Source organism: Tubulanus polymorphus, chromosome 8 (assembly GCF_964204645.1).
Source record: "Tubulanus polymorphus chromosome 8, tnTubPoly1.2, whole genome shotgun sequence".
NCBI lineage: Eukaryota > Metazoa > Nemertea > Palaeonemertea > Tubulaniformes > Tubulanidae > Tubulanus > Tubulanus polymorphus.
The window spans coordinates 10,497,375-10,523,035 of NC_134032.1; the positions used below are offsets into that span (position 1 = coordinate 10,497,375).

Here is a 25,661-nt window from a genome sequence, read left to right on the forward strand (position 1 = left end):
CCATACTGTTTCGGATTCCAGTTTTGAAAAAAAACACCGATAAAAAAGGCTCCTTTGGAAAAAACTCATTGATTCATACGCTGTTTGTAATCTAAGAATTATAAACGGTAGAACTATAGGCGATGACAACATACAATGAAACGTACAATGGTTTCAGCGCCGTTGATTTCTTTATTTGCAGCAATTTAGAATAAACCGATCAGATACATCTGATGGGGAATAAACGAGCTTAACGTCGTAAGTGCTTTCGAATCCCTGGAAACAGAAATCGAAGAGTACAACATAGGCGTCCCCAGGACCCCCTAAGGACGCCCATGCAAACAGATGACACAATCAGTTTGGACTCAAGCTCTCTGCTAGAAAAATGTACGAATAGCGAAACTCCGAATGTCATGTCATAATCTTAAAATGGAAAAATGAAGGAAACGTGGCATCGATCAATCAAATGGTATCTGCCCACACTGTATAGTCATTGGCGTTGAAACTCATTTCGTCTTATACTGCAAACTTAAAGATAACCTAAGAATTAAATATAACATTATTAATTTACACCTAGATACTTTTCATTCGACCTACATCCATCCTAGCAAACTAATTTTCTTAGATATTGCGCAATTTATATATCATTGACTTGTAAATATCAAGTAAAGAATATTGTATGTATATCAGATATTAAATGCCTTCTTCTTTTCCTTTATCGCTTTATAATTGATCCTTTTTCAATCACATACTTTTTATTTATGACGAATAAAATGAATTTGAAATTTCAATTGTCTAGTGTAGCCGTTATTCCCCAAATACGGAGCCCGTAACAGCAGGGGTGGATCCAGAGCTTATATTGAGGGGTAGTACCCGATGAAAAGGGCAATGATTATTAAGAAATGCGCTATCCACGAGTAGCGAAAAGGGGTCTGTTTGCCCTTTTGCAGGAAAATTTTGAAAAATAAGCCCCTGCAGATGCCATTCCCAAGTATTTGAGCTAGTTTCAACCACAGAAAAATGCAATAAGAGCCTTTAGATGTCTTCGGATGGTACTGAATTTTCGGGGGCCAACTGAAAGTTTAGAGGGTTGCACGTGCCCCAGGGGCTACCCTCTGGATCCTCGCCTGTAACAACGTCTGGTATTCCGACTATATCATGCATACACTCAGTAGATGCTAGATACAAGAAGATTGCAGATTCAACGGGAAAGAAACAGAAATTATAAATTCATGAGATTCGATATAAGTTTTTAATTGAAATAATGGATATACGAGAGACTTCAGACTTGGCAAACTGTCCAAAAATTTTTACAGAAAATTGCGTTTCGGTGACAATTCCTTTTTCTAGTTGAACGCTAGTTAAGTGTATATATTGTTATGCGGCCCGAAGAAGGAACCGAAATATCGTGGGAGAGCGTATCCTTCCTCAGCTCCGCACAACGACACAAATTGAAATTGACCCGAGACCAAAAATAAATAAACGACTAAGATGTATATACTTCGGATTCTAAATACTCACAACTATTTATTATATCAGTTCCGTCTTCCCTATGTATCGACACCTTTTACAATTTCTGTTTCTAGTTTCTTACGGTTGTCCTTTCCCTCTTGGTTTCCCAGGTGCTCTCCCACTAGTTCAGCTATGTCTCTTAGTTTTATACTATCAAAAATTTGGTTTCCAAGGAACTATTCTCGTGACCAACGCCACCGCATTTGGGGAGGGCCGACGACCAACCTCGGGACCTGATTCGCCCACCAGGCCCCCAAGAATTAATGTTCTTAGCAACCTGGTTAAGAAACAAGCCCGGAGTTGTCTCGGTTTCCAAACATGTAGACGTGGACACTTGACTAATCCCTTAGGATTTTTTATTATTGTCTTGAAAACTAACTCCAAAATATTTCTTATTAATCGAGACATAAACTGAACCAGTAACAAAGGCAAATAACATTAACTGATGGTAATGCCAAAACTTGCCCGTTTATGAATTTCTAGTAAACAATAACAAATATACATTGAAAAACCGTTATAATGCCATCATTTTTAATGCCACCGCTCACTGTCTTAACGCCAGCATTTTTCAGAGAATAAATTTGCGCAATCTAACTCAATTTCATTGAAAATGCCATTCGTTTATAACAGTGCCGTTATAACGGACTTTGGCTGTTAATACTTCAAGGATGCAGTAAAATAATAAGCAGTAATAAACTTGTTGTTTTCAAGTTAAACGATTCAGTAAACGTGATTGTTACTCAAATGTTACCTCAGAAAAGAACTCGTGCTGATCAGCAAGAAATTCAATTGATCAAATAAGTTGCAAGTATAAGGCGTATGCTATATACGTATGTCCCCGGCCGTGCTAAGGCATAGACTATATAACAGCAACCGCTTTCACTGGAGTGATCTCGTCTGATTCATTTGTTGCGGTCACGAGTCATCGCCAACCTGTTACGCACGGGCGGGGATTTTAGACGGTACATATATAAGTGTTTTCTTGAAATGTATATATAATGATAATCTTGTGGAAAAAGAGATTTTGATTACATTTCATGTATTGTAAGCATGCCTGCTTGCTTTATGTCGTTCGGATCTTGGTTTCCCAAGACTAAAACCCTGATTATTCATTATTGCTTTGTCTATATATTTTACCGACCAGTTTTTTTAGGTGTTTCTATGAATTGTTTGACCAAATTACCAAAATAACCCAGAAATAAATATATAAGTCAACTACTGAATACAAATCCCGACAAATACTCATAATCCTTCATTTTGTTTATTATGAGTTTCCTATCTCTGTCGACACCTTACAATATCTGTCACAACGTAAGTTTCTTCATAAATTATGACTAGCTTTCTTGGGTGGGTTTTCCTGATCTTTTCCCAGAGCGCTCTCCCGGAGCGCCCCCTTGCTCACCGGCTAGTTCAGCTATGTCTCTTATTTTCATACTATTAAAAGTCAGTATCCGAGGAATTATTCTCGTGACCAACGCCGCCACATTTGGGAAGGGCCGACGAGACCAACCCCGGAACCGTATTCGCCCATCAAGCCACAAGAACTAATATTCTTAGAAACTTGGTGGCGAAATGAGCCCGGAGTTGTCTTGGTTCCCAGACATGTAAACATTGCAACTCGAATAATCCCAGGATTTTTACTAATTGTCCCGAAAACCTAAATCCAAATTGTTTATCAGAGACCAGTAAAAAAGCGAATAAATATCAAGCACAATGAGTTGTATGTGTTATGAACAACTGCTATAGATTTATGCATGTTTATATAGATATCAAAAATTGCTTATCATAACAATATAAACATGTTTATTGTCAATACATCTGTGTCTATGCAGACTATGACATTTCAGTATCAAATCCATATTCCTAACCGGTTGGGGTGAGTTGCACAGACAAGTTTAGAATTGAGACCAGTCTAAGACCATGAGCTCTATAATAAACAATCCAAGAACTTCTCACCAGTCTTGTGATTTAAGACCACCTCCGCACTTAAATCAGGCGCGTTCGAACGGGCCCGGGCGGTAGTGATGGCCACGACTGTGAAGCCATGGAGGATTCTGAACCTTCTTCGACTTATATATAAATCGCCCATTTAGACCACTTGACACTGAAAATTGCAGTCGAAAATATATCCTGGTGGGTGCGATTTATGGTGAGAATTTGTAACGCTGAGGTTATTTCAAATATTCTATGTTCAGTGCATCCAGGCATTGATGCAGTTATAAATAAAAATTCGAAAATTGTATTATAATACATTTTTGGTGTGTTTATTGAGTGATCAGTTGAGTGCAAACGAGCAATAAAACCATCTCGCGACATATGAGACTTGTTGATACCGAAATATTATTTCAGTAAAAGCAATAAAAACTGGCATAAACTTTGTATATAAGTTCGAAGTATCAATTGGTTTCGAGTTTGACTGCTATCGAGGTAAGTGGAAGGTTAGAATATTGGTTTTAATAGCTGGCGGTGTGGTTCGAGCGTTCGGCTATCGGAAGGCAGGTCATAGTTTCGAACCCCGTACATAACCGACTGTGTCCCCGGCCAAGACACTTTATCTTCATTGCCTCACTTCACCCGGGAAATAAGACGGGTACCTGGCCTGATAGATGGTGACTCCTGAACACCGCACCTAGTAGTTGCTCGGGTATGTTACTTCTCCCCAAGGAGAGATGACTGATATATGGTTAGAGTAATAGGCTGGGGGTAATACATGTAATACCAATTGGAAAGCACATTTCAACATTGTATCACAGTGAAAAGGGCGCTATAGAAATAAGATTACTTGATATTTAGAACATCAATCATTTTTATTAAAAGTAACTGACATGGAGTGATGTTCTTTTCAATTTACTTCTCTTTGCGAAAGGGGAAACTAACTGTCAATCGCGATTTAAATCCGATTCGTTGCAATTCCAGAATAAATTCAACACTAATAATCAAGCATTTCTGATTTTTAGTATAAAGCTTTTACATCCGAAGAATGTTGCAGTTACTTGGCAAAAAAAGTTTGGACAGGTTTTTTTTCTGTATTTGCGTTCAAGATTTTAGGTTAAATTGACTGAATCAAATTTAGGAAGCAAACGACTTAACAATGACGGGGCTACTCGGAAATAGGAAAGTGATTGGACGGCTGAGCGTCATAGCTCTGATTCTGCATTCGATTATCTGGGCCAATGCCAAGGACGTTGCCGCGCAGCAGGTGAGTTTCAGGCCCCAGTTGCTCAGTTCTGTCCAGAGGTAGTAAATATCAAGATTGGCTTTATGACTAAGTTAGTAATTAGATTGATCTTAAATCAAAGCCATCGCTGTGCAACTGGCTCCAGCAGTTTTGCAAGTTGGTATGAATTCAGAATCTTTCAAAATAAAAAGCCTTACGTACATCTTGCAGAAAATACAACAAGTGGCTTCTTTATTTCAGTCCAAAGGCGACGCCGCGCACTCACTAACTGAAAGGGCGCTGAACGCGGATATTAAAGGCTTTTTAGAACAGGCACTTGGAAGAGGTAACGTAACCATACACCAGCCACATGCTCGTGTAACCATTACTGGGGTTCGTTGCTAGCTAATGTATACCCCGGGCCCGGTTTTATAGACTGGTATTACCTTTAACCGGGAGGCTAACTCAATTGATAATGAATTAAGTTAGCCCCGGGTTAAAGTTAATACTAGTCTATAAAACCGGGCCCTGGTGAATACCATAATGACAAATGATTTTGAAACTCGGCACAACCATAGCAAAATTGATTGATGATACATGTATGATGAAAATGAACTGAAAACCTGAAGGGGTTTCGACGAGATTGCTAGGTTGCGGGTTCAATCTGCCAATTCCTATCTTCGTAGGAAATCAGCTCGATCTTACCATCAGACAAAGATTCATTCCACTAGCTTGATTTATTTTCTATTTTCAACAGACGAAAGACATGCGCTGTTTAAGCGGCGACTCACCGCGGACTTCAAAGGCAAGCATTTCATGACAACGTCCACATTCCACAGCCTGGGAACTCGACAGCGAAATTGGGATAATGAAATGACCGCGCGGCTGCGGTACTATCGTCGAGATCCTAATGTCATTTCATTGATAGTAGCAAATAACGATGCCCGATTACAGACCGATATAGCGCGCCCGGCAAATACGGTTCCCGGTGGACATGGCAATCTGTATCGCGCAAGCAACAGTTACCGCGTATACGACGCGTCGATCCGGGTTAGGATACAGCACGGTAGGAAACGAGCCACGGTGACCAGTCTGATCGATCGAGGATTGGTGAATTTGATTTTGGGTCATAAAACATCGAGTATGGGCATTACGATGCACTACGACCGCATCGATGGCGCAAGAGGCAACACACGAATTCACCTGCATCCGTAATGGGGAAGGTGTCCACCGAATCTGGACAATTCAATTCACCGAAATATCCAATTCAATAAAAATCAACCGACTGAAATAAAACTAATATTAGCATGTATACTCTTTTTAATTTTCTTCTGTATATCAACATGACACCGGAAGAGCTCTGGACAACGGGTTATCTTTTGTGCATCAATTTCCTCCCGTATTCGGCTTCAGACGGATCACTTTTCGGAAAATGATGCAGCCTATTCTATGAAACAATTCGGGGCAGCTTCGTGATAACAACTGAAAACAAGAAATGAACATGCACGTATAAAAAGGTCTGTCTTGGTAGTAGAGATCCGAACTTGATTGGCACTCTGTCATCACATCCGGTCAGTATAATAAACACGTGAGAGATATAACCAAGCAGGGGGCGCTGCAAATTTTTCAGCACAAAAAAAATGTGTTACCCTTTCAATTTCTCGTGGTTTCATCGCTCTGTCGGTAAAGAGCCGCCTGGGTATGCGCACGCGATCGAGGTCATGTGGATCGATATTGATGACGCCGACTAAGGTCATTTGAACTTCTTCCAAATCTGGAGAGCACAAGAAACATCAATCAATGATCTGGCCGATAAATCGAACCCTAAAGTTACGAATTTCGATATATATTCCCTTTCTCGGTTAAGGCTGTTTTTAAGTCTTACCAGTATTATCTGCAATCGTATTCATGCCAGTGACACAAGAAATAGTTGATATTGTGTCATTCTGGAAAATACATAAACGAAAAAGTTTATGAAATTTATAAAAATGAAGCCACAACGTCTCAGTTCTTGACTAAGAGTCATCGTATTTCATTTGCTGACACGGCCTATTGAACCAGTCTATATTGAACCAAAAGTCTGTCATTTCATTTATTACCAAGTTAACTTTATTAATATTCAGCGCTTGATCTACTTCCTCGTAGAGTATATCACCATAATCTAACAGAACGTTACTGGCTGTAGATGCCAGAACCACTGGACCAGGGGTTAGAACATCTTCTTCGTTGAACTGAGTAAAAGAATACAAAGAATTGAAATAATATTGACTCTTACGTACAAAATTGCTCCAGAATTCCCTTTTGACATCAAATTGTCCCTTGGCATGTCTAAGAGATTGCTTTAATCAGCACATACCCATTCGACATGATCCGATAAGTCTATAAGGCCCTTCGATAAAAGATGGCTGCTTTTAGAAAACTTATGTCATCCAAGTTACTCCTATAGATCCTTCCAAGAAAATGGGCCGACTCCATAAATCCCCCTATGACATCATCGAATTACCCCTAGACTTACCCGGATGGTGTTGAAATGATGGCTGTTAATTGCCCGGAGGTTGGTGCCTAGCTTCCACACCTCGGTTGAACTGAATGGTCTTACAAATCTATGAACGAAAACCTGCAAAAATAACCATAAAATTGCGTCGGAAGCAAAATTAAGTCTTGACAATTACCGTGCGAGGTAATTTAGTCCTATTTTGTTATTTCAACATTCGAAAAAGTCAGATATTCCTCACCTTGCCAATGCGCTTTGCAATGTCTGGATTATGACTGTCGCGGACGGTTCTGTGTTTTGCTGACTTCACTATCAATTCACGCAGACATTTCACATGCTATAAAACAGTCAAACGCAACTAAAAGACGGTGCAGGGATTGATCCCTTTCAAGACGGCTATTCATTTGCAAAATTAAATTAACGTAGGTCTTAGCAAGCACATCGAGTAAAACTCGCTGATTTGTCTAAAACAATGAAGCGAAACCCCGCCAGGTGTATAGGATTAGAGCGTTGCAAAGCTTTCCAACTGGGGTATGACACACTGCTTAATTTATACCTGAAGTTTTCCTACAATCCCTTTGTCACCACCAGCCTCAAATAAGGGACAGTCTTTCTGTGCAAACGCTGTGCGTTTCTCCGCGCTGAATACAACATCTCCCGCTTGGTCTACAATCACGTGCTCAGTCGTGACCACCTTACGACCCTCGTCGGATACCGCAGACGATTTAGTGTCAGTCACCGCTGTAACGGCGCATCTTGCTTTCAGTGTGTCGCCGATGTAAACCGGCTTGTGTTGCGTAATATTGTAGAAACCTAAATGGTAACTTGCCATTTCGGAAAATCTGTAAGAAAAACAAAATGAAGCTTGGCAAAAACGAACAAAGGAAATGCTCCTCATTCTAACTTCGGTATTTATGTATCGTTCTAATTCACCCGAATCATCTAGCCCCAACCCTCCGAGACACCAGCCGAGACACCACAATGTTCTTACCTAATAACCAAAAGACCAGCGCACAATCCAGCCAGATGATAAAAATTCGCCAGTCGCGATTTCAGACCTAATTTCCGACTGAAAGCATCACTAGAATTCACTTTAAAACCATTGATAAACGACTCTTCCCAAGTTGACGCGCACGATGCGTCAAGTGTCACCTCAAACGGAGAGTGCGTCACCTTGGTTAGTGCCCCAGCCATTCCCGGGAGAAATTCTGCCTGAACAAGTTCATCGCTGTCGTTTTCATCCTCGACTGTCGTAGTTCTTTGCTGCGCTGCCATATCAAGAAGGTTCTGAGCGTGCTTGACATGCGGTGGTCCAATACCCTGCGCGCTATCGTAGGCCGAGCGTTTGTAGATGTGCATTCTACCATCATCGTTCGGGTTCCAACTTGTGATCGTTTGGGCTGATTTCAGATCGTGACCTTTGATCGTCAGTATATCGTTAGCCAGTATCGTCTGCGCCGGCGTTAAAGTACACCTCGTGTAGAACCCAAGTTCTTTGGCGCGTTTGGTCTGACGTATGAAATGCGAATGACTCTCCATGTTACAGTCGGCCCCGAATATCGGCGTTATGTTTGCTCGGCGACATGCTTTTACGATTTCTATCTGAGCTGCTTGGGCCACAAGCTCATCCACGGGAGCCATAGTTTCCGATGCATAGTCGTAACTACCGTGAAACAGAGACACTACTCGGTCCGAGCTGCGCACTATTTGCGCGCAGTTTTCCAAGCCTTCAATCGATTCGATTATCCCAACTATTTTCGTCTGACCAACTTCCATACCCATCTGCGATTCAATCCGGCCAATCAGGTTCGCGCATCTCCGAACCTCGTCGCCATTGGTCAATTTAGGAACTAAAAAACCGCTCACGCGTGGATTGACGAGCTCGGTGACGTCATCGATCCACGTGGAATCGTCTGCTACCATTTCATTGATGCGGATGAATATCGGAACCGGACACACGATACTGTTAACTAGTTCTTTGAAATTTCGCCTGGTCGTGCTCTTGTGGTCTGGGTGGACGCTGTCCTCCAAATCGAGAACGACACAATCCGCTTGCAGGAGCCGCAAGTTCTCGTCGGTTAAACATTCTTTTTTGACGAATTGAAATGTTCTCGGTAAATAACCGCCGAAGGCGTTGGTTGAGCGACACCTGGCGATGACTGATGCAGTTGCCACGAATTTACTGTGGAAATTCGCTACACATCGAAGCAGCATCTGAAATTGGACAATTAACGAATCATCAAATGAAATACTCACGAGCACGTAGATTTGTTTGTAAAGTTATTTCAGTTATTTTTCGACAACCAGTTTAGCCCCATTATATTGTTGACGTATATCGCTTGCGAGGGGTATTGCTCACCGAACCCAGCTCTCGCCAGCCTTCTGAACTTATTCTTAAAGGCTGGCTTATGTCGACAAGCAACGCGACGCCTACCGAAGCAACTGAGTTTATCGCCGGTTAGCGGCAATAGCGGCCTACGAGAGGCCGCAAGATGCTGCTCTATCGGTTCGACCTAAATCAAACACTCTGGTAGTAGAAATGTATCTCTTGAATATCATCTAGGATGATATGCAAGCGATACAGATACCTTATTATCTGGACCTTATTATTAAAGGCTGGCTTATGTCGACAAGCAACGCGACGCCTACCGAAGCTACTGGGTTTATCGCCGATTTAGGGGCAATACCTCTTGCATATCATCTAGGGATGATATGCAAGCGATACAGATACAGAAATATACAGAAATTACAATATTCATCACGCGCATATGTATTTTCTTGAAGTTATTGATCTACACAAGAGATTTTTATAGACAATTATTTTGGCAAATTGTTCCAGACAACAGGTGAAGCAATAACACAACAGAAAATTTGTTTCGGTGGTCATAAATCTACCAATGCGCAAAGAATTCCAGTATCTACGTAGTTGCAAGCGAGTGTCCATACTTCATACACTCTGTTACGGTATAAATGACGACATTTCATTCACGTGATCTTACTGCGATGATTCAGTGCAATTTGCATAGTTGCGAATGATGACATTCTCTTCCTTAATACATAGCCTTCTCATTCTCAAAGCATACAATTCAGTAAGCGTGAACTCGAGTGTTACCTTCTGATGATTAATCTTGGTGATCAGCTAGCTGAAATTCAAGTTACCGTTCTAGTTATGCCCTTCTAGTTCCGCATACCGATAAAGTAACGATGTATGGTTTTCTCGCCTATTCATTTCGCGCAAACAAATGTTGCAGACAGTCATCGCACACCTGTCACACGGTGCGCGGGATTCCACTACGGACAAGTAAATCGGCTAAGGTTTATTCAATCTAGGGCATATATGGAGGGGTAGCACCTGCTGATGAAAAAAGCACTGCAAAGGAGTCACAACCAAAAAGGAAACCAGAACACATAGGCCTATTTCCTCTATGTTAAACCTGTATATATTTCTACTTTATATTGCTCTATTTTATCCAATTCTTTGAAAAAAAATAATCAGATTTGTGCTGTCCTATAATTTATTACTGTTATACCGAGGATATGCTTCGTATTCTATAATAAGGTGTAATAAAGTTATTTTGAATTGGATTGGACTCCTGGCAAGCGGGGGTGACTTCGGTTATAAAAATACATATTTCTCAAGGACGTAGACTATGCCGTAAACAAACTGAACGAAACTCAAACTTAAATAGTCTAGTACCTATCCTAGTCTGAATACCAGTCGTTGTTACGGTTCCGTAAAACGGTTTCAGGAACAACGACTATTTAGTACCCGTCGTTCTACAAACAAGGGAACCGGTAACAACGACTGGTATTCAGACTACACAAATAATTTTAGTAAAATCTGACCACTTTGCATGAAGAATATTGAATGATCGATCAGTTCACCGAGATGGACCCGAAACATATTTTCGTGCGTGAATTCGAGAAAGACGACGGCTCTATTTTAAAAATCAACCAGTACGAAATAGGCGATGTAGGCTGCGTCGTGTGGGACGCGGCTTTAGTTCTCAGTTCGTTCTTAGAAACCGGTAATCTACGTAAATACTACGCCGATAAACCGCTATCCACGTGCACGGTCATCGAGCTCGGTGCTGGAACTGGAATTGTCGGATTAGAATTAGCTTCGCTCGGGTAATTATCGTTTAATCGATCATTATAGATAGATCATTAACCCCCAATGACATCATCATCACCAGCCTCAACACCATTCAGATTCCTGGAAGTATGCATCAGCATGGTCTATGGGGCACTTCGGTGATGTCATAGGAAGACGCTAATAGGTGATGTCATAGGGTGATTTATGGAGGCAGCTATCTTCACAATGCTCTTTTAAGTCACCTCCATCCCTACTGTCAGGTTATTTCCATTTTAGAGCGAACGTCATTGTAACGGATTTAGAGGAATTTGTGCCTTTGCTGAAAATGAACGTCGACGCAAATGAAAACTTGCTCGCTGCGGGTAGCGCTGCAGTGCGAACACTAAAATGGGGCCAAGACTTGAGTCCGGAATTCGAGAGACCCGATTTAATTTTCATGGCCGACTGTATCTACTATGAAGAGGTCAGAAAAACATTACTTTTTCAATTAAAAATATTTTCTGAAAAGATTGCGCGGATTTTGAGGTTTAAAATTTCAGATACTTGTAACCATTCTTTATTTTCAGTCGCTTGAGCCCCTCGTGAAAACCATCAAAGATCTTTGTCGCGCTGACACTTGCGTTTTCTGCTGCTTCGAGCAACGAACTACCGGAAATAAACCCGAGTTGGAACGCAGGTTTTTAGAGGTAAGTTTTACCAGCAGGTTTTCACAATGTACATCTCAATACAAACACCCCCGATACGCCGCCATACTATCTATACCGCTAAAATCGTTCTGCACCGATGTGGGCGGTATATCGGGGGTTGACTGTAGTTTTAATTTTTTTTTCAGCTTATTGGAGAGAATTTTACGATAGACACGATTCCGCATCGCGATCATCATGTCAATTTTACCAGTTCTGATATTCAAATATTGAAATTCTCACCGACTTGACATGAATTTCAATAATTAATCCTAGATTTCACAAATGGGATTAAAACCAAGATACGAGTCTTCGATGGTATATATCAGCCCGTGTATATATACGATGCCACTCAGCTGAAAGTTTCCATTCCTTGTCACTGAAAAGCCTAACACGTCTCAAACTTTCCAAGACAAATAAATGATTATCTAATTATAGCATTAAATTTTTGTTTTTCATTTGATAATTTTGGATTATTCTATAAACACAGATAGTCCAACGAACTACCCCCAAGTCTGTGGTTGGTGGGCTATCAACGCTTGTAGTGAACTGATCTAAATCTCAGCATAGTTAACGAATTAAAACCCACAGTAGATTTGAAGAAACAGTTTTACTCTATTTCCTTAAAATTCCTTATTTCCTTAAAATATTTTTTGTTCCTCTGAAGAAATTACATGTAACTGTTTCTACAAATCTACTCTAGGTTTTATTCGCTATCAACAATGTGGCTTTATGGCCTACATATGTGACCCAAATATGCAGATTACACAAAAAGTGTGGGTTTATTGAATGACCTGATGAATCGGGTAAAAATGTTTTTTTTTTAAGGATAATCAGCAGATCTCATAATTTTAAGCAGTGGTACATAAGGGGCGAAAATAAAGATTTTTCATTTTCCACGGAAAAATTTGTAATGAAAAAACAAGAACTGTTTGAATGGCGAAAGAGTAAAACGCTTGCAACGCCAAAAATGTTCAACTGCCAAAACACGATTCAAATAAGAAATTGATTTTTTTCCATATCATTGCTTTTATTATATTAATATCAATATTATTATCAATATTATCGTTACTATTAGATTTAAAGCATAAAAACGAGAGAAAAAAAACACATTTACAATGCATTAAACGGTAAAGTAGTAAATTCATACCGGGTACATGTATTTACAACTGAGTTAGAGTGAAGAAAACACCGGTGCCACTTTCAGCCCTAACTTAACTAGTTCTTTAACAGGTTCCAGCTAAAGCCTGCCCCCTCCCCGCCCCTGCAAGAGATCGCCTCCGTATGATCTTGCAGGGTGGCATATTGTGGTAATTGTATCAGAAACTAATCACTATCATTTTACATTTTGAAAATGCCACAGGAGAATTTGCACAAGCAACCATATCTAACCAGAAATTCCTGACAGTAATTTATTGATGTCATAGGGGGATTTACGAAGGTGGCGGCCATCTTTAATGTGGAGCTCAATATCAACTATCGGTGTAGTGCAACAAACAATCCTGTTGAGTAATTAAAGAAAAAACATTCGGAAAATTAGAGAAAAAAATGTGTTTCACGAGAAAAATCACTAACTCATCGCAATACAGAGACTAAACTAGGTCTTACTTCGAGTCTAGACTGTGAAATTGGGCACGGATTTACACATAGTTCAAGAATGGATGATTCAATCGAAAGAACGAAAGCATAATAGCTTAAGAAAAGAGATAGCATTCACGTTAAAAAACAATGCTCGTTTTGATATGTACTACTTACAATAGAACTGGAGGGAGCAAGCACTTATTTCAGAAATGACCGGTCAGCCCAATTCCACAGTCAAAACTTAGCTAAGCTAAGTCCACTATGCTGTGACCGGAGTGGACTCCGCGTGGCGAGACAGGCAAATTCCGGGGCAATCAGAGCCAGATCCGAGTTGGAAAATCAGCTCTGCGGCAAACGACTGAATAACCAATCTACCTACTACAGTGGAACCTCGTTATAGCAAACTTCACGGGACCAGAAAATATGTCCGTCATAACCGATAGTACGCAAAATCGGCCATTTTTTCATATACATTAAGCATTACAGTACGCAATTGCACTGACCCCTCCCCCCTCCCCTAATGCGTACGTAATAAATGAATGATCCCTATTATATCCGTTGAATGGTTGTATCAGAGTTCGTTATAACGAGGTTCCGCTGTAGTTAATATCAGTTTTAAGATGAAGACTCCAACTCTTTGACCTCGATATCAACCGTGGGACCCCGGTTTAGAGAATTTTTCATGGCCTCTTCGAGGTTAAAGATAAGATACACCGTGGGAAAACCCTACATTCGACGATGGCAGGGTTCATAGCGTCCATGACCGATCTCATTTAATTACTTTCAAGGACATTTTTGACTCCGATTCCAGGACTTGCATATAATAGTTATATTTGTATTGTCCAGAATCGGGGGCCAGTTGCATAATCGTGACTTAAGTTCAAAAGTGGTCTTAAATCTTAAGACTGGTTAGATTAGCTATAGAACTAAGTTGGTCTTAGACTGGTCTTAAGTCTAAGCCATGACTATGCAACTGGCCCCAGGAGTCGCAGGGAGTTGAGATAAATAATCTAGACTAGTAGTAATAGACCTAACAATACCATGATCTAATAAACTGTACATCACGATGATAGGTGACCAGAATCTTCAAATTGTAATCGCTAATTGTCAAGGACCATGACAATGATTTAAGCATTTAGACCCCATTCCATGATACTCGAGGCCTTGAATTGACCCATACCCATTTCAAAACTTTCAAGGCGCGCTATGAACCCTGCGATGGTCTGCACAGCAAAATATATCTACAAAAACCACTTCTAGTGTTTTTCCACTAGAATAGCTGTTTAAATGAAAAAAAAAACATACACTGATCATATCTAAAAAATACAACACAAGACTAAACAAAATCTCAATATTCAACATCGGCAACAAACTGGGTTTGTTTCTTCTTTCTTTTTTTTTAAAGATAGGGATCGGAAGGAAAAGGGTTAATTTATAATCTATCACCGCAAATCGATAAATTTTTCGGCGCTCCGCCGGAACGTTCTACAAAACATCCGAGCCAAACGGCCGAAAACACCATGCTTCTTTTCAAGGAATAAATAGAATTTAAACTATCTTACATAAATTTGGCAACAACGCTGAGAAAAATGAGCTTTCATCACACGAGGGGTTTACACGAATGAAACACTTATTCATACTTTCGACAATATCATTTCGTCATTTCTTCTGATTTTCGACCACGAGAAACAGAAAGAAATCAAATAACTCGCTAAACTTTTAATGAGATATATATATATATATATAATATCAATTGAAGCGTTCGTATTATTTCGTTTTTTTTTTCAAACTTTTTTCTTCATAAAAATATTTGAATTTCTAGAATGTATCTAACAACACGACCCAAAGTCTATCGACCATCGTCAGACGCTGTCACGCGAAGCTCGCCACGTGAAGGCAACGAGACTCGTGAGCGAGGATGAATCCATGTATGCCCGCATCCGTATACAATACTATGACCATAATTAACCTAACCCGGATTACCTTAGCTCAGGATCTAGTTCCTCCGGATGTTGGGTATAAGTATTGCCCGGTCTATGAACCCAAAGGCTGGCGGTTGTACATAGGCCTAATGCAACCGAGACAATAAAACTGGGCCCCAAGGATTTCAGTGAAATTCACTCTATAAAACCTGGGTTTAAGCTGAAGTCCATAAAACTAATTTCTGGGCTCAGTTTCACAAAAAACACAAATTTTTGGTGTAATTGCCATTGGTTACTTCATGTTTTCAATGAGGACAACAATTCAAACTTAACCGTTTTAGGCTTTAACTCTTTCGTGAAACTGGGCCCAGTTGTATAAGTCGTAGTTATTAGTTTAAGCCTACCGGTTGTCTAAAACCATCTTAGTTGTATTACCAACCTATAACCATTCTTAAGTTTGGGCCCAAAGTCGCAACTGCGCACTGGCGTTAAAGTATAAATCAGGCCTAGGGTAAAATGAAAACCCTATCTACGAAAGCTTACAAAGTGCCGCTCAACAACTGGATCCAGTGGTGAAACTAACACCCAGTCTATAAATCCCGGCCTAACAAGGGTTAAAAATACCTATCACCAAAATCTATGAAATCAGGTTAAGTATAACGCGACGACCAGGGACCACGGGTTCGCGAGGGTGTTCCCATCGATTAAACCTATAAAGCTGGGTCCCCGAGGAATCGCACCCCTCCCCGGGGACATCGGATAATTTTGATTTTCTAACGGGAGCCCGTCGATTGAGCAGGTATCATCTATCTCTATTTCGATTCGTTTTGTAAACAAGGTCACTTTTCTAAAATCATCTTTTCATCGTTATTTTCGTTTTCGGTGAATAACGCCTTTTGATCTTTTTCACGACGACAAATTTCTACGTCAATTTTTCTTTCGCGCCGTCGGTGTCACTTGATGGCGCCGCTGAAGTTTGATTGTCCGATGATGATGTTGTCGACGTGGCGGCGGGTTTTAGGTCGCCGTTATTTTTTTTCTGCGTTTTCCCCGAATGCGGCACCGGCGCGACCAGAATCAGCAGGACTGATATATGCATGAACCAATAAAATGAACTGCGGAAGAAGAAATTTAACGGTGAAATAAAATTAGCAATTTTCATTCAGTTTTCCAAATTTTCGCACGAGTTCCGAAATTAATCGTATTTTAAAAATTTGTCATATAAGTTTTCGTTTATATGCACATATGCAGGGTGGCTACTTTCCCCTTTTACAAATCCCCTGAGTTTTCCCTGATTATTCCATGTTATAACAGTAAATCCAAGGAATTTCATCGTTTGAAATGTTAAATCTATTAATTTTTTTATGAATTACATATTGATAAAGAAACACGTGGTCAATAGCATTTTCCGAATTCCCTGGGGCCGGTTGCATAGTCATGGCTTAGACTTAAGACCAGCCTAAGACCAACTTAGTTCTATAGCCAATCTAACAACGTAAGACCATTCTTAAGATTTAAGACCACTTTTGGACTTAAGTCACGACTGTGCAACTGGCCCCTGGGCTTTCCAGGTTTTTTTGCAAAATTTGTCATCCCTGAGTGTGAGCTGACTTTCCCCTTGAGTTTTACAGATTTTCTCATGTCAATGGCCTTTTGCTCTCGTTACTAGCATTTGCCGGTTTTTGTAAATACTTACTTGAAATACTGTACACACCAAACAAATTCTAACAGTGAAAACGGTACAACTAAATGCCCGAGGGTGAGCTGACAAAAAAACCAAGTGATCACGTCGTAGATCGACTTCAAAGTCGGCGACGCTAGGAAATATGGACGTATATGACGACGGACCTGAAAAATAAACGAAAAATACCAAACATTTTAACAGCACACTTTTCAAAAAGTGATCAACGACACTTCGCATAATAATGAATGTCGGAAAAGAGGTGGTATCGGGCTGCATGTTGTCTGATAGGGTGGTACCAGGCTGCATGTTGTCTGAGGGGGTGGTACCAGGCTGCATGTTGTCTGATAGGGTGGTACCGGGGTTTAGATTGTTTGTTTCAGGGAGTGGTACCAGGCTGTAGATTGTTTCAGGGGGTGGTACCACGCTGTAGATTGTCTTGAGGGGTGGTACCAGGCTGTAGATTGTTTCAGGGGGGTGGTACCACACTGTAGATTGTCTTGAGGGGTGGTACCACAGGGTAGATTATCTGAAGGGGTGGTACCAGGCTGAAGATTGTTTCAGGGGGTGGTATCACGGTGTAGATTGTCTTGAGGGGTGGTACCAGGATGTAGATTGTTTCAGGGGGGTGGTACCACGCTGTAGATTGTCTTGAGGGGTGGTACCAGGATGTAGATTGTTTGAGGGGGTGGTACCGTACCACGCTGTAGATTGTCTTGAGGGGTGGTACCAGGATGTAGATTGTTTCAGGGGGGTGGTACCACGCTGTAGATTGTCTTGAGGGGTGGTACCACAGGGTAGATTATCTGAAGGGGTGGTACCAGGCTGTAGATTGTCTTTAGGGGTGGTACCAGGCTGCAGATTGTCTGATAGGGTGGTACCAGGCTGTAGATTATCTGAAGGGGTGGTACCAGGCTGTAGATTGTTTGAGGGGGTGGTACCGTACCACGCTGTAGATTGTCTTGAGGGGGGGTACCAGGCTGTAGATTATCTGAAGGGGAGCGGTACTAGACGGTAGATCGAAACGTTTCCGAACGAAACTCACCTTACGAGAGGCAGCCAAGAAGAAAGAACCACTAATGAATGTGAAGTAATATCCCGGGTAGAACCCGTGCCAGATGGCGCTCAAACCGAACGTCAGAACGGTTTTCTGAGCCGGCGCCCGATCGTAGCAAACGTAACGCAGCCATTTCGAAGTCATTATATTCCAGCTGTCGAACACGAGTTTAACGCTGGTCGCCATCTACAAACAAAATATCAGCGAAACGTAACGATATGTAGACAACAGTGAAAAAACAGCCTGGAAAAGAACTTCAAATTTTGCAATTTACCGGTAATCAATTTTCGGTAATGCAAATGTCACCAGTAAGTAATGCAAAAGTATCCACCCGGATTCGACCGAACTTACTTCGAGATTTCGAATTTTTACGTTATTAACGAGGTCCCACCGCGCGTTTCCCGATTCGTCGAATCCGTCGAAACCTAAACCGGCCGCATTGTTGGCTGCCTCGGCTGAAAAAAATTATTCAAACGATTTTCTAATCGCAATTTGATAACCGAGTCTCAATCATTTCACGACGGACACTGGCCCTTGTTTTGAACCTAAAAACAGGACTTAAGACACGTGAATTAGCTATAAGAGGGAATTGCCCGTTGACAATTTTTTCTCAGATATTCATAATTTCAGGGACCACAGAGCAGGGGGTTTCCAGGCCTCCTTCCCCAACATTGAGCTTCATCAAAAATGTATTGAATTCAGTAGTTTTTATTTAACACACTGTATACCGGTATGGATTTCTTAGTAAAATTGTCCTTTGTTGTCTATGTTGATGGTTCTTTATTGAAAAATGGGGGGCAATTGACCTAGAATCCTAAAACATTCCTACAACCTTCCTACAAACTACAAGGATTAGCTAAGAATCATCCATGAGATACAATTTCCAAAAATTGAACTTACAAAGTTTCCAGGCGAAATAGTATTTGGCCCTCGCCAACGCGACGACGAGAATCGAGTAGAGCACTCGATAGAAGAACCCGCTCACCGCTATAAACTTTGGATCTGAAAAAACGAGCGAAAAAAAAAAAAATTGCACGGAAACTCACGGAGAAATGATCGAGTATCAAGCGGCGAGATCTTTACTTACCCATTATCGACGGCTCCGGATATCGTACGGCTAAACCGAACACAATAACTACACAAACCACCGATATACACAACTTCTCGATAACGGCTCTCTGCAATTTACGAGTTAGAAAACGCTGAACAACAAACACCAAACACCGTTGGACATTTTATCGACACACTTTCGAAAAATAGATCACCCACACTTCACACTGTCAAGTATGTTGCATATACAGACATTTCTCATTTCAAATTGACTACAAACATCAGAAACATTAGACATCTGATCAGCACACTTTCGAAAAATTATCGTCCACATTTCACATGTTTTCAGGGGCCAGTTTCACAAAAAAGTTTAACTCAAATTTTTGGTGTAATTGCCATTGGTTACTTCATGTTTTCAACGAGGACAACAATTAAAACTTAACTGTTTTAGGCTTAAACTTTTTCGTGAAACTGGGCCCAGAACTTCATCAGAGACATTTTCAATCGAAATTGAACTACATGCACAAACAAGACACTTCATCAGTACACTTTCATTCAAAAAGTGGTAGTCCACATTTCACATACATGTATTGTGTTCAGTACTTCCCCCAAGACATTTCTGAGTGAAAGTGAACTACAAACACCAGACTTCGTAAAACATTTCATAAGCACACTTTCAAAAACTGATCTCTAGACGGCACAACTTCACCGGATACATTTTTATTGAAAATGAACGCCAGACATTAGACAGTTTATCAACACACAATCAAATGAAGATCATCCACACTTTACACGTTGCAGGACCTCAGATGCATATTTTCATAAGATAAAAACCCACCATCTACAGATTAAAAGAATTTAAAAACAAGAATTTATTTATTCAATCTAAAATATATATAAAACACGACATTTCGATCTCACCCTAGTACCTGACAATGATCTCTAGGGTGAGAACGAAACGTCGTGTATTATATATATTTTAGATTGAATCAATAAATTCTTGTTTTTAAATTCTTTTAACCCTTTCAGTGCTGGCTAATTAATACCATTAAGTGCTGAAGATAATTTGAAAATTCTGAAAAATTCCACCCTAGTGTATTGAATAACGGGAATAGCACTATAGTGCATCTACACCCTGGCGCAGTATACCATTAGTTACTAATATTTCACTGTTTAACAGGTGCTGCCATCTTTCAAGAGATAACTAGTAATTACTAATTAGATCAATACACCGCAGTGCGGTGTACTAGCAAAATCCATCACTGATTCGTACACCGCACTGTGGTGTAGACACACTGAAAGGGTTAATCTGCAGATAGTGGGTTTTCATCTTATTATCCGTTCACCACGTTTGAGTGTGGTTATCGTTCTATCAAAGCACATTTTCATATACGATGACTACACGAACACGAGACACTTACATTAGGCGATGGTTCGGGTACGTTCGCGGCGTACTGATCAGGAGCGTAATGCTGCATCGTACGACCTTCGATGTAAACGATGTAATCATCGAAGAAACAGAACGGCCCGACGAGCATGCCGTGAAAATATAACAGATAACTAAAATACGTCAGCAAATTCGGCAGTTTACTGAAAGATCAAAAACAAGGAACAACGTTAAGAACTACAATCTCATCCAAGACCTAAAAACCTGCATCTAAAACTTATTTCATGTAGAAATTTACTCATCGTATGGAAGAGGTGGGTATTTTGGTAATGCTCATTTAAAGGGCGAGAGCTGTTTTGATAATACTTCGGTAATACAGTAAGCTATTTTGGCATTACTCATTGAAGCATGGGATGATAAGATGGGGTATTTTGGTAATACTCATTGAATGCAAGTGGGTTTCTTGGTAATAATATTCATTGAAATGAAGGAGCATTTTGGTAATATATATTGATAAGGAAGTTAGAGGGGGTATTTTTGCAATATTAATGCAAGGACCAAAAGTGATTTTTGTGGAACTCATTTGGTACTACTACCCATTGAAGGGGCGTTTGAAATACTCACTCCACTGCTCTGCGTTTCTGTTCAACGTTCAATTGCGAAAATGCTTCTTTTGACTGCATCCCATCTTTCAGCGCGAACGCTAAACTGGTCAATTTCATCGTGGTCACCATCAACGGACTGAAAATATATACAGTATGATGTCATAAGGGGAACGCACCAAGCTGGCAGTTGTCTTTTGATGTGATAGAGCATGTTATGGAGAGTTATTCGACGATGTCATAGGGCCATTTACAGATGGTTATTTGATGATGTAACAGGATTTATCAAGGCAGCCATCTTTCCGAACCGATCTATATAGGAAGTGAGAATTGATGTCACAGGGGGATTCATTAAAACGACCATCTTTAGTGACAATTTCATAATGTCATTCGGGGATTTATGAACGTAGACGTGTTTTCCAGGGACGGGCATCGATGGGTAAAGCGATGACATCAAAGGGGCATTTACGAAGGGGTGGACGACGTCATAAAGGGGGTAGGGGGCGTGGGTACGAGGGGCTTACCCGGTTATATCTAGAGTATAACTACGATAGTCATATATTTGACGGAATATATGCATTGCTGATAAATACACCATCGACCACGCGAACACTAACCTGTCAAACATAATTAGGCAAACCGTTAGAAAAGTCATCCGATGAAAATCAACGATATCATACAATGTACTTTGGCCGTGGAAATGTAACCTCTATTACATATAATTACTAAAGTCTATTACGTGTATATTCTCTAAAATTAACGTTTATGTCATTATTAAAATGATAAATCAATAAAAATAATCGTAACAACCTCCCTCTCGACCCCCCCCCCCGGCCACTTTACGCAAATAGCAACATTAGTGTATTTTTTTTTGCTTTTTGACACTCTAGTTGTAACATCAAAACGAATAGATGAAATCCTTCAAAGACCTGAACCATAAAAATCCCACGAAGTTGTACTTACTTGTGTCTGATTTTTTCACCGGAAAATTTTAAGAGAAGGTAACACACGGTCGATTGTAAAAATACGTGTATCATTTGACTGCAAAAAATCAAAAGTTAAATCCTAAAAATAACTTCCCCAACATTATTTGGGTTTTTTTTTATTGCTCCCTGTGTTTTTCTTTAAAAAACATTAGGTTTTTCTTTTAAAAACATTAGGAACAATAAATAAATAAATAGACATTTCCCAATTCTGTTACTCAAAACAAAATATTCGTTAACATTTCAATATTTTTTCATTATTCCCTAATGCTATATCAACTAGAGGCCATCGGTTGTTCGCGGCAAAAAATTAATAATCGTTCTCGAACTCTGCATAAGGTCTTTAAGATTCTTTGCATGCCGGCAACCCGTGCATTGTGTTGTACGCCTATACGTACTACACTCGCGACACGTCGGGAATCATGACTTACCGACCGAAACAGAAAAGTCCCAGCGAGGTTCCGAGGAAAAACGCGACGCCATGTCGAATGTTAGCGCTGACTTTCGTCGGGTGCAAATAAATCCGATACAGAACACCCACACATATCGCTATTATCTGACTGCACACAAAATTCAACTGCAAAAAAAAGTGAGAGAAAGAGTTGAAAATATGTGAATTTAAATTGTGGAACTCAAATGATGTAGGGTCTAATTTCACAAACTGCAGAACTGTGGAACTGGAGACTCGAATTAAACCCATCCAACTGTCGAAGTGGATTGGTAGTGAAAATTAAACCCAGACTACTGTGGAACTTGGATCTAGGTCGAAGGATCAAATTACACAAACCACACAACTGGATCTAGAAGTGGAACTGGATCTAGAGTCAAATTAAATCCACATAACTGTGGAACTGGGTCCAGAGTCAGATTAAACCCACACTACTGTGGAACTGGATCTAGGGTCAAATTAAACCCACTCAACTGTGGAACTGGATCTAGAGTCAAATTAAACCCACACAACTGTAGAACTGGTCCAGACTCAGATTAAACCCACAAACCTGAGGAACTGGGTCCCAGGTCAAATTAAACCCACGTTACAGTGGAATTGACTTGGATCTAGAGACAAATTAAAGCCACGCAACTGTGGAGCTTGGATCCGAATCAAATCAAACCCCACACAAGTACAACTAGGTCCAGTCAAATTAAACCCACATATACATAGGCCTAACTGAGGAACTGATCTAGAGTCAAATTAAACCCATACTACTGTGGAACTGGCTCTAGAGTCAAATTAAACCCATACTACTGTGGAACTGGCTCTAGAGAGAAAGTAAACCTCTACACAACTGTGGAAGTGGGTGTAGCGCGAAAACAAAACCCACACTAGTGGAACTCGCGGATCTGAATCAGAATTAACCAACACATCCGTGGAAATGGGTCCAGGGCGAAATCAAAATTACTGATGGAACTTGGATCTGCATCAAATCAAACCCACAAATCTGTGGAACTGGGTCCAGTGTAGAAGGGTCATATCAAACCCATGACTGGTGAACAAGGTTACAGTATACGTAGTCATTGAAACCCTGGACCTATAAAGCACACTCGAGTACAAATCAACTAGGAACCCATGATCAAATTAGACTTTAACACAAACCACATACAGTTATTTTTAAACAAATTATCTTTCTACGATTCATATATTGCGCACAACCATTGATTACTATATTAAGGGTTATATATCATCACCATTTGACAGGGTTATCAAACTAATGGGTCATACGCAGTTGGTTGCTGATAAGTTTTTTACTCTGAAGTTCGTCAAGGTAGACTAATCGATAAGATTAATCCACTGTCAACTGGTTTAAGAGATCGTGGAAAATTTCACCAAGCCCTTTTCTAATTACCATGTACTCAGGTAATTCAACCCTTACACATGAAAGTTAGTCTTTCACGAAATCGGTTCAATCGGAGGGGGGAAACACAAAAACTGTATGAGGGTTTTACTCTAACTCTAAAAGGGTAGGACTAGGCCAAACTAAAAATGCTACTAAGTCCTGATCATCGAAAACAGACACATAGGCCTACAACTCGTTCATTATCAAAACTTTGGTTGAATGGAAACACCTAGGCGACAACACCGTCCAGTGGAAGCCTTCAGAGCAAGGCTCTGCTTTGTTGCTAGCCCTACAGTAGGCCTAGCCCTCTCTCAGCCGCCGATCCCATGCCAGAATTGGTTATTACATTTTCAGATTCAGCAGAAGAAAATCGTAACCCCTTTCAATGAAAAAGTGCTTTTATCTTTAAAAAATCAAGGTCTTGCACGTTGCGGAAATCTGGAAAAAACTTTCAATCTCATTTTTTCCATACCCTGCCTGTATTGTATTGAATTACAATAGATATAGACAAAAGTTCTCTTGTACAGGGAGGGCACCAGACCCACGTTCTGTTCCAGCTAAATCAATTAAACCCACCGACCAGCCAGCAGTGGAATCACTAACACTTTACCACAATAATATTTCTCACGTTACACCAGATGCCGTCCCCTTTTTTTCACAGGGGCTTATCACACCCCTTCGAAACGATATCCAAGAATGAAATAAACATATAACACAGCAAAATATAGAACGATGTAATAGTAAACAGGTAAACATGAGTGCTAGCACTAACTTATTAATTAGGCAAAACAACGTCAACGAGCGAGTGTGTGTGGTCGCTGAATGAAGAAGCCAACTAACAAACTGACCTGATCTATCGGTATACTGAGTATCTCAGCGACTGGGTTCAACATTCGAGACCCTGCGTAAACTGTTGACGGCATTCTCCTCTTGTTATCACAACCATTTAGAGTCGATTAATCAGCGCGAACAGTCCCGAGATATTCACGTTTTTATGCTCACCTCTCTCGATATTTTTATCAACTATGAATTGTGAACTGATCGCGATTTTCGTGGCTGAATCAGCGTAGAAACGGTCAGACGAAACGTCACGTGCTAAAAGTCTACCGAAAATTTTGAATTCAAACAATTTTGCAATTCTGAACCGAGAAAATATTTTTGAATTAAGATTCAATCGAAGAAACTGATTTGAAGATTTCTATCGGCACTATACTTCGAATTCTTGCTACGATATTTCATCTATACGATTACTCAAAAGTGACCGCAATATTCATTAACTTGAGATCAAACAATGAAAAGCGTCTACTGAAACGTCGTCCATCTACTTAAATGTTTTTGATATTTAAACGCATCGAATTGGAGTGATATACCCCAGAAATAGCAATACAAACATGTTTTAGGTGCATATTTTTAGGTGAAAAAGATTTAGAAAAGAAAATATGACCGACGACGAAGTTTCGGGTTCGGGCTAATAAGGCTAGGCCCGGGCCACAGAAACGTGTTAAAATCTAAAAAAATATTTGGCTAAATTTTCAAATAAAGATATACCGGACAGCCAATAAAGATCAAAAGTTCTGCCAAACAGAAATTTTTTAAACGGTTTTACTCGCTACTTAGGTTGATATGATTTCGGTCAAGGTCA

General features: G+C 40.3%; 4 protein-coding genes across 6 annotated transcripts; 2 read left to right on the top strand and 2 right to left on the bottom strand.

Annotated features, from left to right (window-relative positions):
• The first annotated feature begins 3,904 nt into the window (after nucleotides 1–3,904).
• On the top strand, nucleotides 3,905–5,951 carry LOC141909976 (uncharacterized). The gene is made up of 4 exons (XM_074800665.1): nucleotides 3,905–3,918; nucleotides 4,565–4,690; nucleotides 4,910–4,994; nucleotides 5,406–5,951. The coding sequence occupies exons 2-4, from the start codon at nucleotides 4,583–4,585 to the stop codon at nucleotides 5,861–5,863; spliced, it is 651 nt and encodes a 216-aa protein (XP_074656766.1). The 5' UTR covers nucleotides 3,905–3,918; nucleotides 4,565–4,582; the 3' UTR covers nucleotides 5,864–5,951.
• Nucleotides 5,952–5,962: 11 nt separating this feature from the next.
• Nucleotides 5,963–10,309, bottom strand: LOC141909973 (uncharacterized). Its single transcript, XM_074800659.1, has 9 exons — nucleotides 10,255–10,309; nucleotides 8,134–9,356; nucleotides 7,699–7,984; nucleotides 7,384–7,479; nucleotides 7,164–7,265; nucleotides 6,748–6,879; nucleotides 6,534–6,594; nucleotides 6,298–6,422; nucleotides 5,963–6,130 (listed from the first exon to the last, which is right to left on the bottom strand). Exons 2-9 carry the CDS (start codon nucleotides 9,354–9,356, stop codon nucleotides 6,035–6,037), a joined length of 2,121 nt encoding a protein of 706 aa, XP_074656760.1. The 5' UTR covers nucleotides 10,255–10,309; the 3' UTR covers nucleotides 5,963–6,034.
• Nucleotides 10,310–10,783: 474 nt separating this feature from the next.
• Nucleotides 10,784–12,353, top strand: LOC141909870 (protein N-lysine methyltransferase METTL21D-like). Of its 3 annotated transcripts, none has more exons than XM_074800534.1 (5): nucleotides 10,784–10,797; nucleotides 10,978–11,273; nucleotides 11,515–11,701; nucleotides 11,805–11,924; nucleotides 12,071–12,353. In XM_074800534.1, exons 2-5 carry the CDS (start codon nucleotides 11,011–11,013, stop codon nucleotides 12,170–12,172), a joined length of 672 nt encoding a protein of 223 aa, XP_074656635.1. In that variant the 5' UTR covers nucleotides 10,784–10,797; nucleotides 10,978–11,010; the 3' UTR covers nucleotides 12,173–12,353. The 3 variants fall into 3 exon arrangements, with proteins under 3 accessions (XP_074656635.1, XP_074656634.1, XP_074656636.1); XM_074800533.1 differs by having other exon boundaries at nucleotides 10,797–10,835; XM_074800535.1 differs by lacking the exon at nucleotides 10,784–10,797 and adding an exon at nucleotides 10,851–10,871.
• A 600-nt stretch (nucleotides 12,354–12,953) lies between these two features.
• Nucleotides 12,954–25,555, bottom strand: LOC141909975 (membrane-bound glycerophospholipid O-acyltransferase 2-like). Its single transcript, XM_074800664.1, has 12 exons — nucleotides 24,868–25,555; nucleotides 22,616–22,761; nucleotides 22,165–22,242; nucleotides 21,726–21,818; nucleotides 21,224–21,340; nucleotides 20,634–20,802; nucleotides 19,250–19,340; nucleotides 19,063–19,164; nucleotides 18,514–18,617; nucleotides 18,151–18,348; nucleotides 17,121–17,272; nucleotides 12,954–16,539 (listed from the first exon to the last, which is right to left on the bottom strand). Exons 1-12 carry the CDS (start codon nucleotides 24,940–24,942, stop codon nucleotides 16,347–16,349), a joined length of 1,518 nt encoding a protein of 505 aa, XP_074656765.1. The 5' UTR covers nucleotides 24,943–25,555; the 3' UTR covers nucleotides 12,954–16,346.
• Between the last annotated feature and the right edge of the window lie 106 nt (nucleotides 25,556–25,661).

What these genes read in the sequence shown, in the direction of transcription:
- LOC141909976 (XM_074800665.1), top strand. Translation starts at nt 4,583, where the DNA reads ATGACGGGGCTACTCGGAAATAGGAAAGTGATTGGACGGCTGAGCGTC. An exon ending in AGGACGTTGCCGCGCAGCAG is followed by an intron (nt 4,691 to 4,909) that starts GTGAGTTTCAGG and finishes TCTTTATTTCAG; the next exon opens with TCCAAAGGCGACGCCGCGCA. An exon ending in AGAACAGGCACTTGGAAGAG is followed by an intron (nt 4,995 to 5,405) that starts GTAACGTAACCA and finishes TATTTTCAACAG; the next exon opens with ACGAAAGACATGCGCTGTTT.
- LOC141909973 (XM_074800659.1), bottom strand. Translation starts at nt 9,356, where the DNA reads ATGCTGCTTCGATGTGTAGCGAATTTCCACAGTAAATTCGTGGCAACT. An exon ending in GCTGGTCTTTTGGTTATTAG is followed by an intron (nt 7,985 to 8,133) that starts GTAAGAACATTG and finishes TTTTTCTTACAG; the next exon opens with ATTTTCCGAAATGGCAAGTT. An exon ending in GGATTGTAGGAAAACTTCAG is followed by an intron (nt 7,480 to 7,698) that starts GTATAAATTAAG and finishes ACTGTTTTATAG; the next exon opens with CATGTGAAATGTCTGCGTGA.
- LOC141909870 (XM_074800534.1), top strand. Translation starts at nt 11,011, where the DNA reads ATGATCGATCAGTTCACCGAGATGGACCCGAAACATATTTTCGTGCGT. An exon ending in ACTGTATCTACTATGAAGAG is followed by an intron (nt 11,702 to 11,804) that starts GTCAGAAAAACA and finishes CTTTATTTTCAG; the next exon opens with TCGCTTGAGCCCCTCGTGAA. An exon ending in TGGAACGCAGGTTTTTAGAG is followed by an intron (nt 11,925 to 12,070) that starts GTAAGTTTTACC and finishes TTTTTTTTTCAG; the next exon opens with CTTATTGGAGAGAATTTTAC.
- LOC141909975 (XM_074800664.1), bottom strand. Translation starts at nt 24,942, where the DNA reads ATGCCGTCAACAGTTTACGCAGGGTCTCGAATGTTGAACCCAGTCGCT. An exon ending in TCTTGGCTGCCTCTCGTAAG is followed by an intron (nt 17,273 to 18,150) that starts GTGAGTTTCGTT and finishes TTTATTTTTCAG; the next exon opens with GTCCGTCGTCATATACGTCC. An exon ending in TGGTGTGTACAGTATTTCAA is followed by an intron (nt 16,540 to 17,120) that starts GTAAGTATTTAC and finishes CTTCTTCCGCAG; the next exon opens with TTCATTTTATTGGTTCATGC.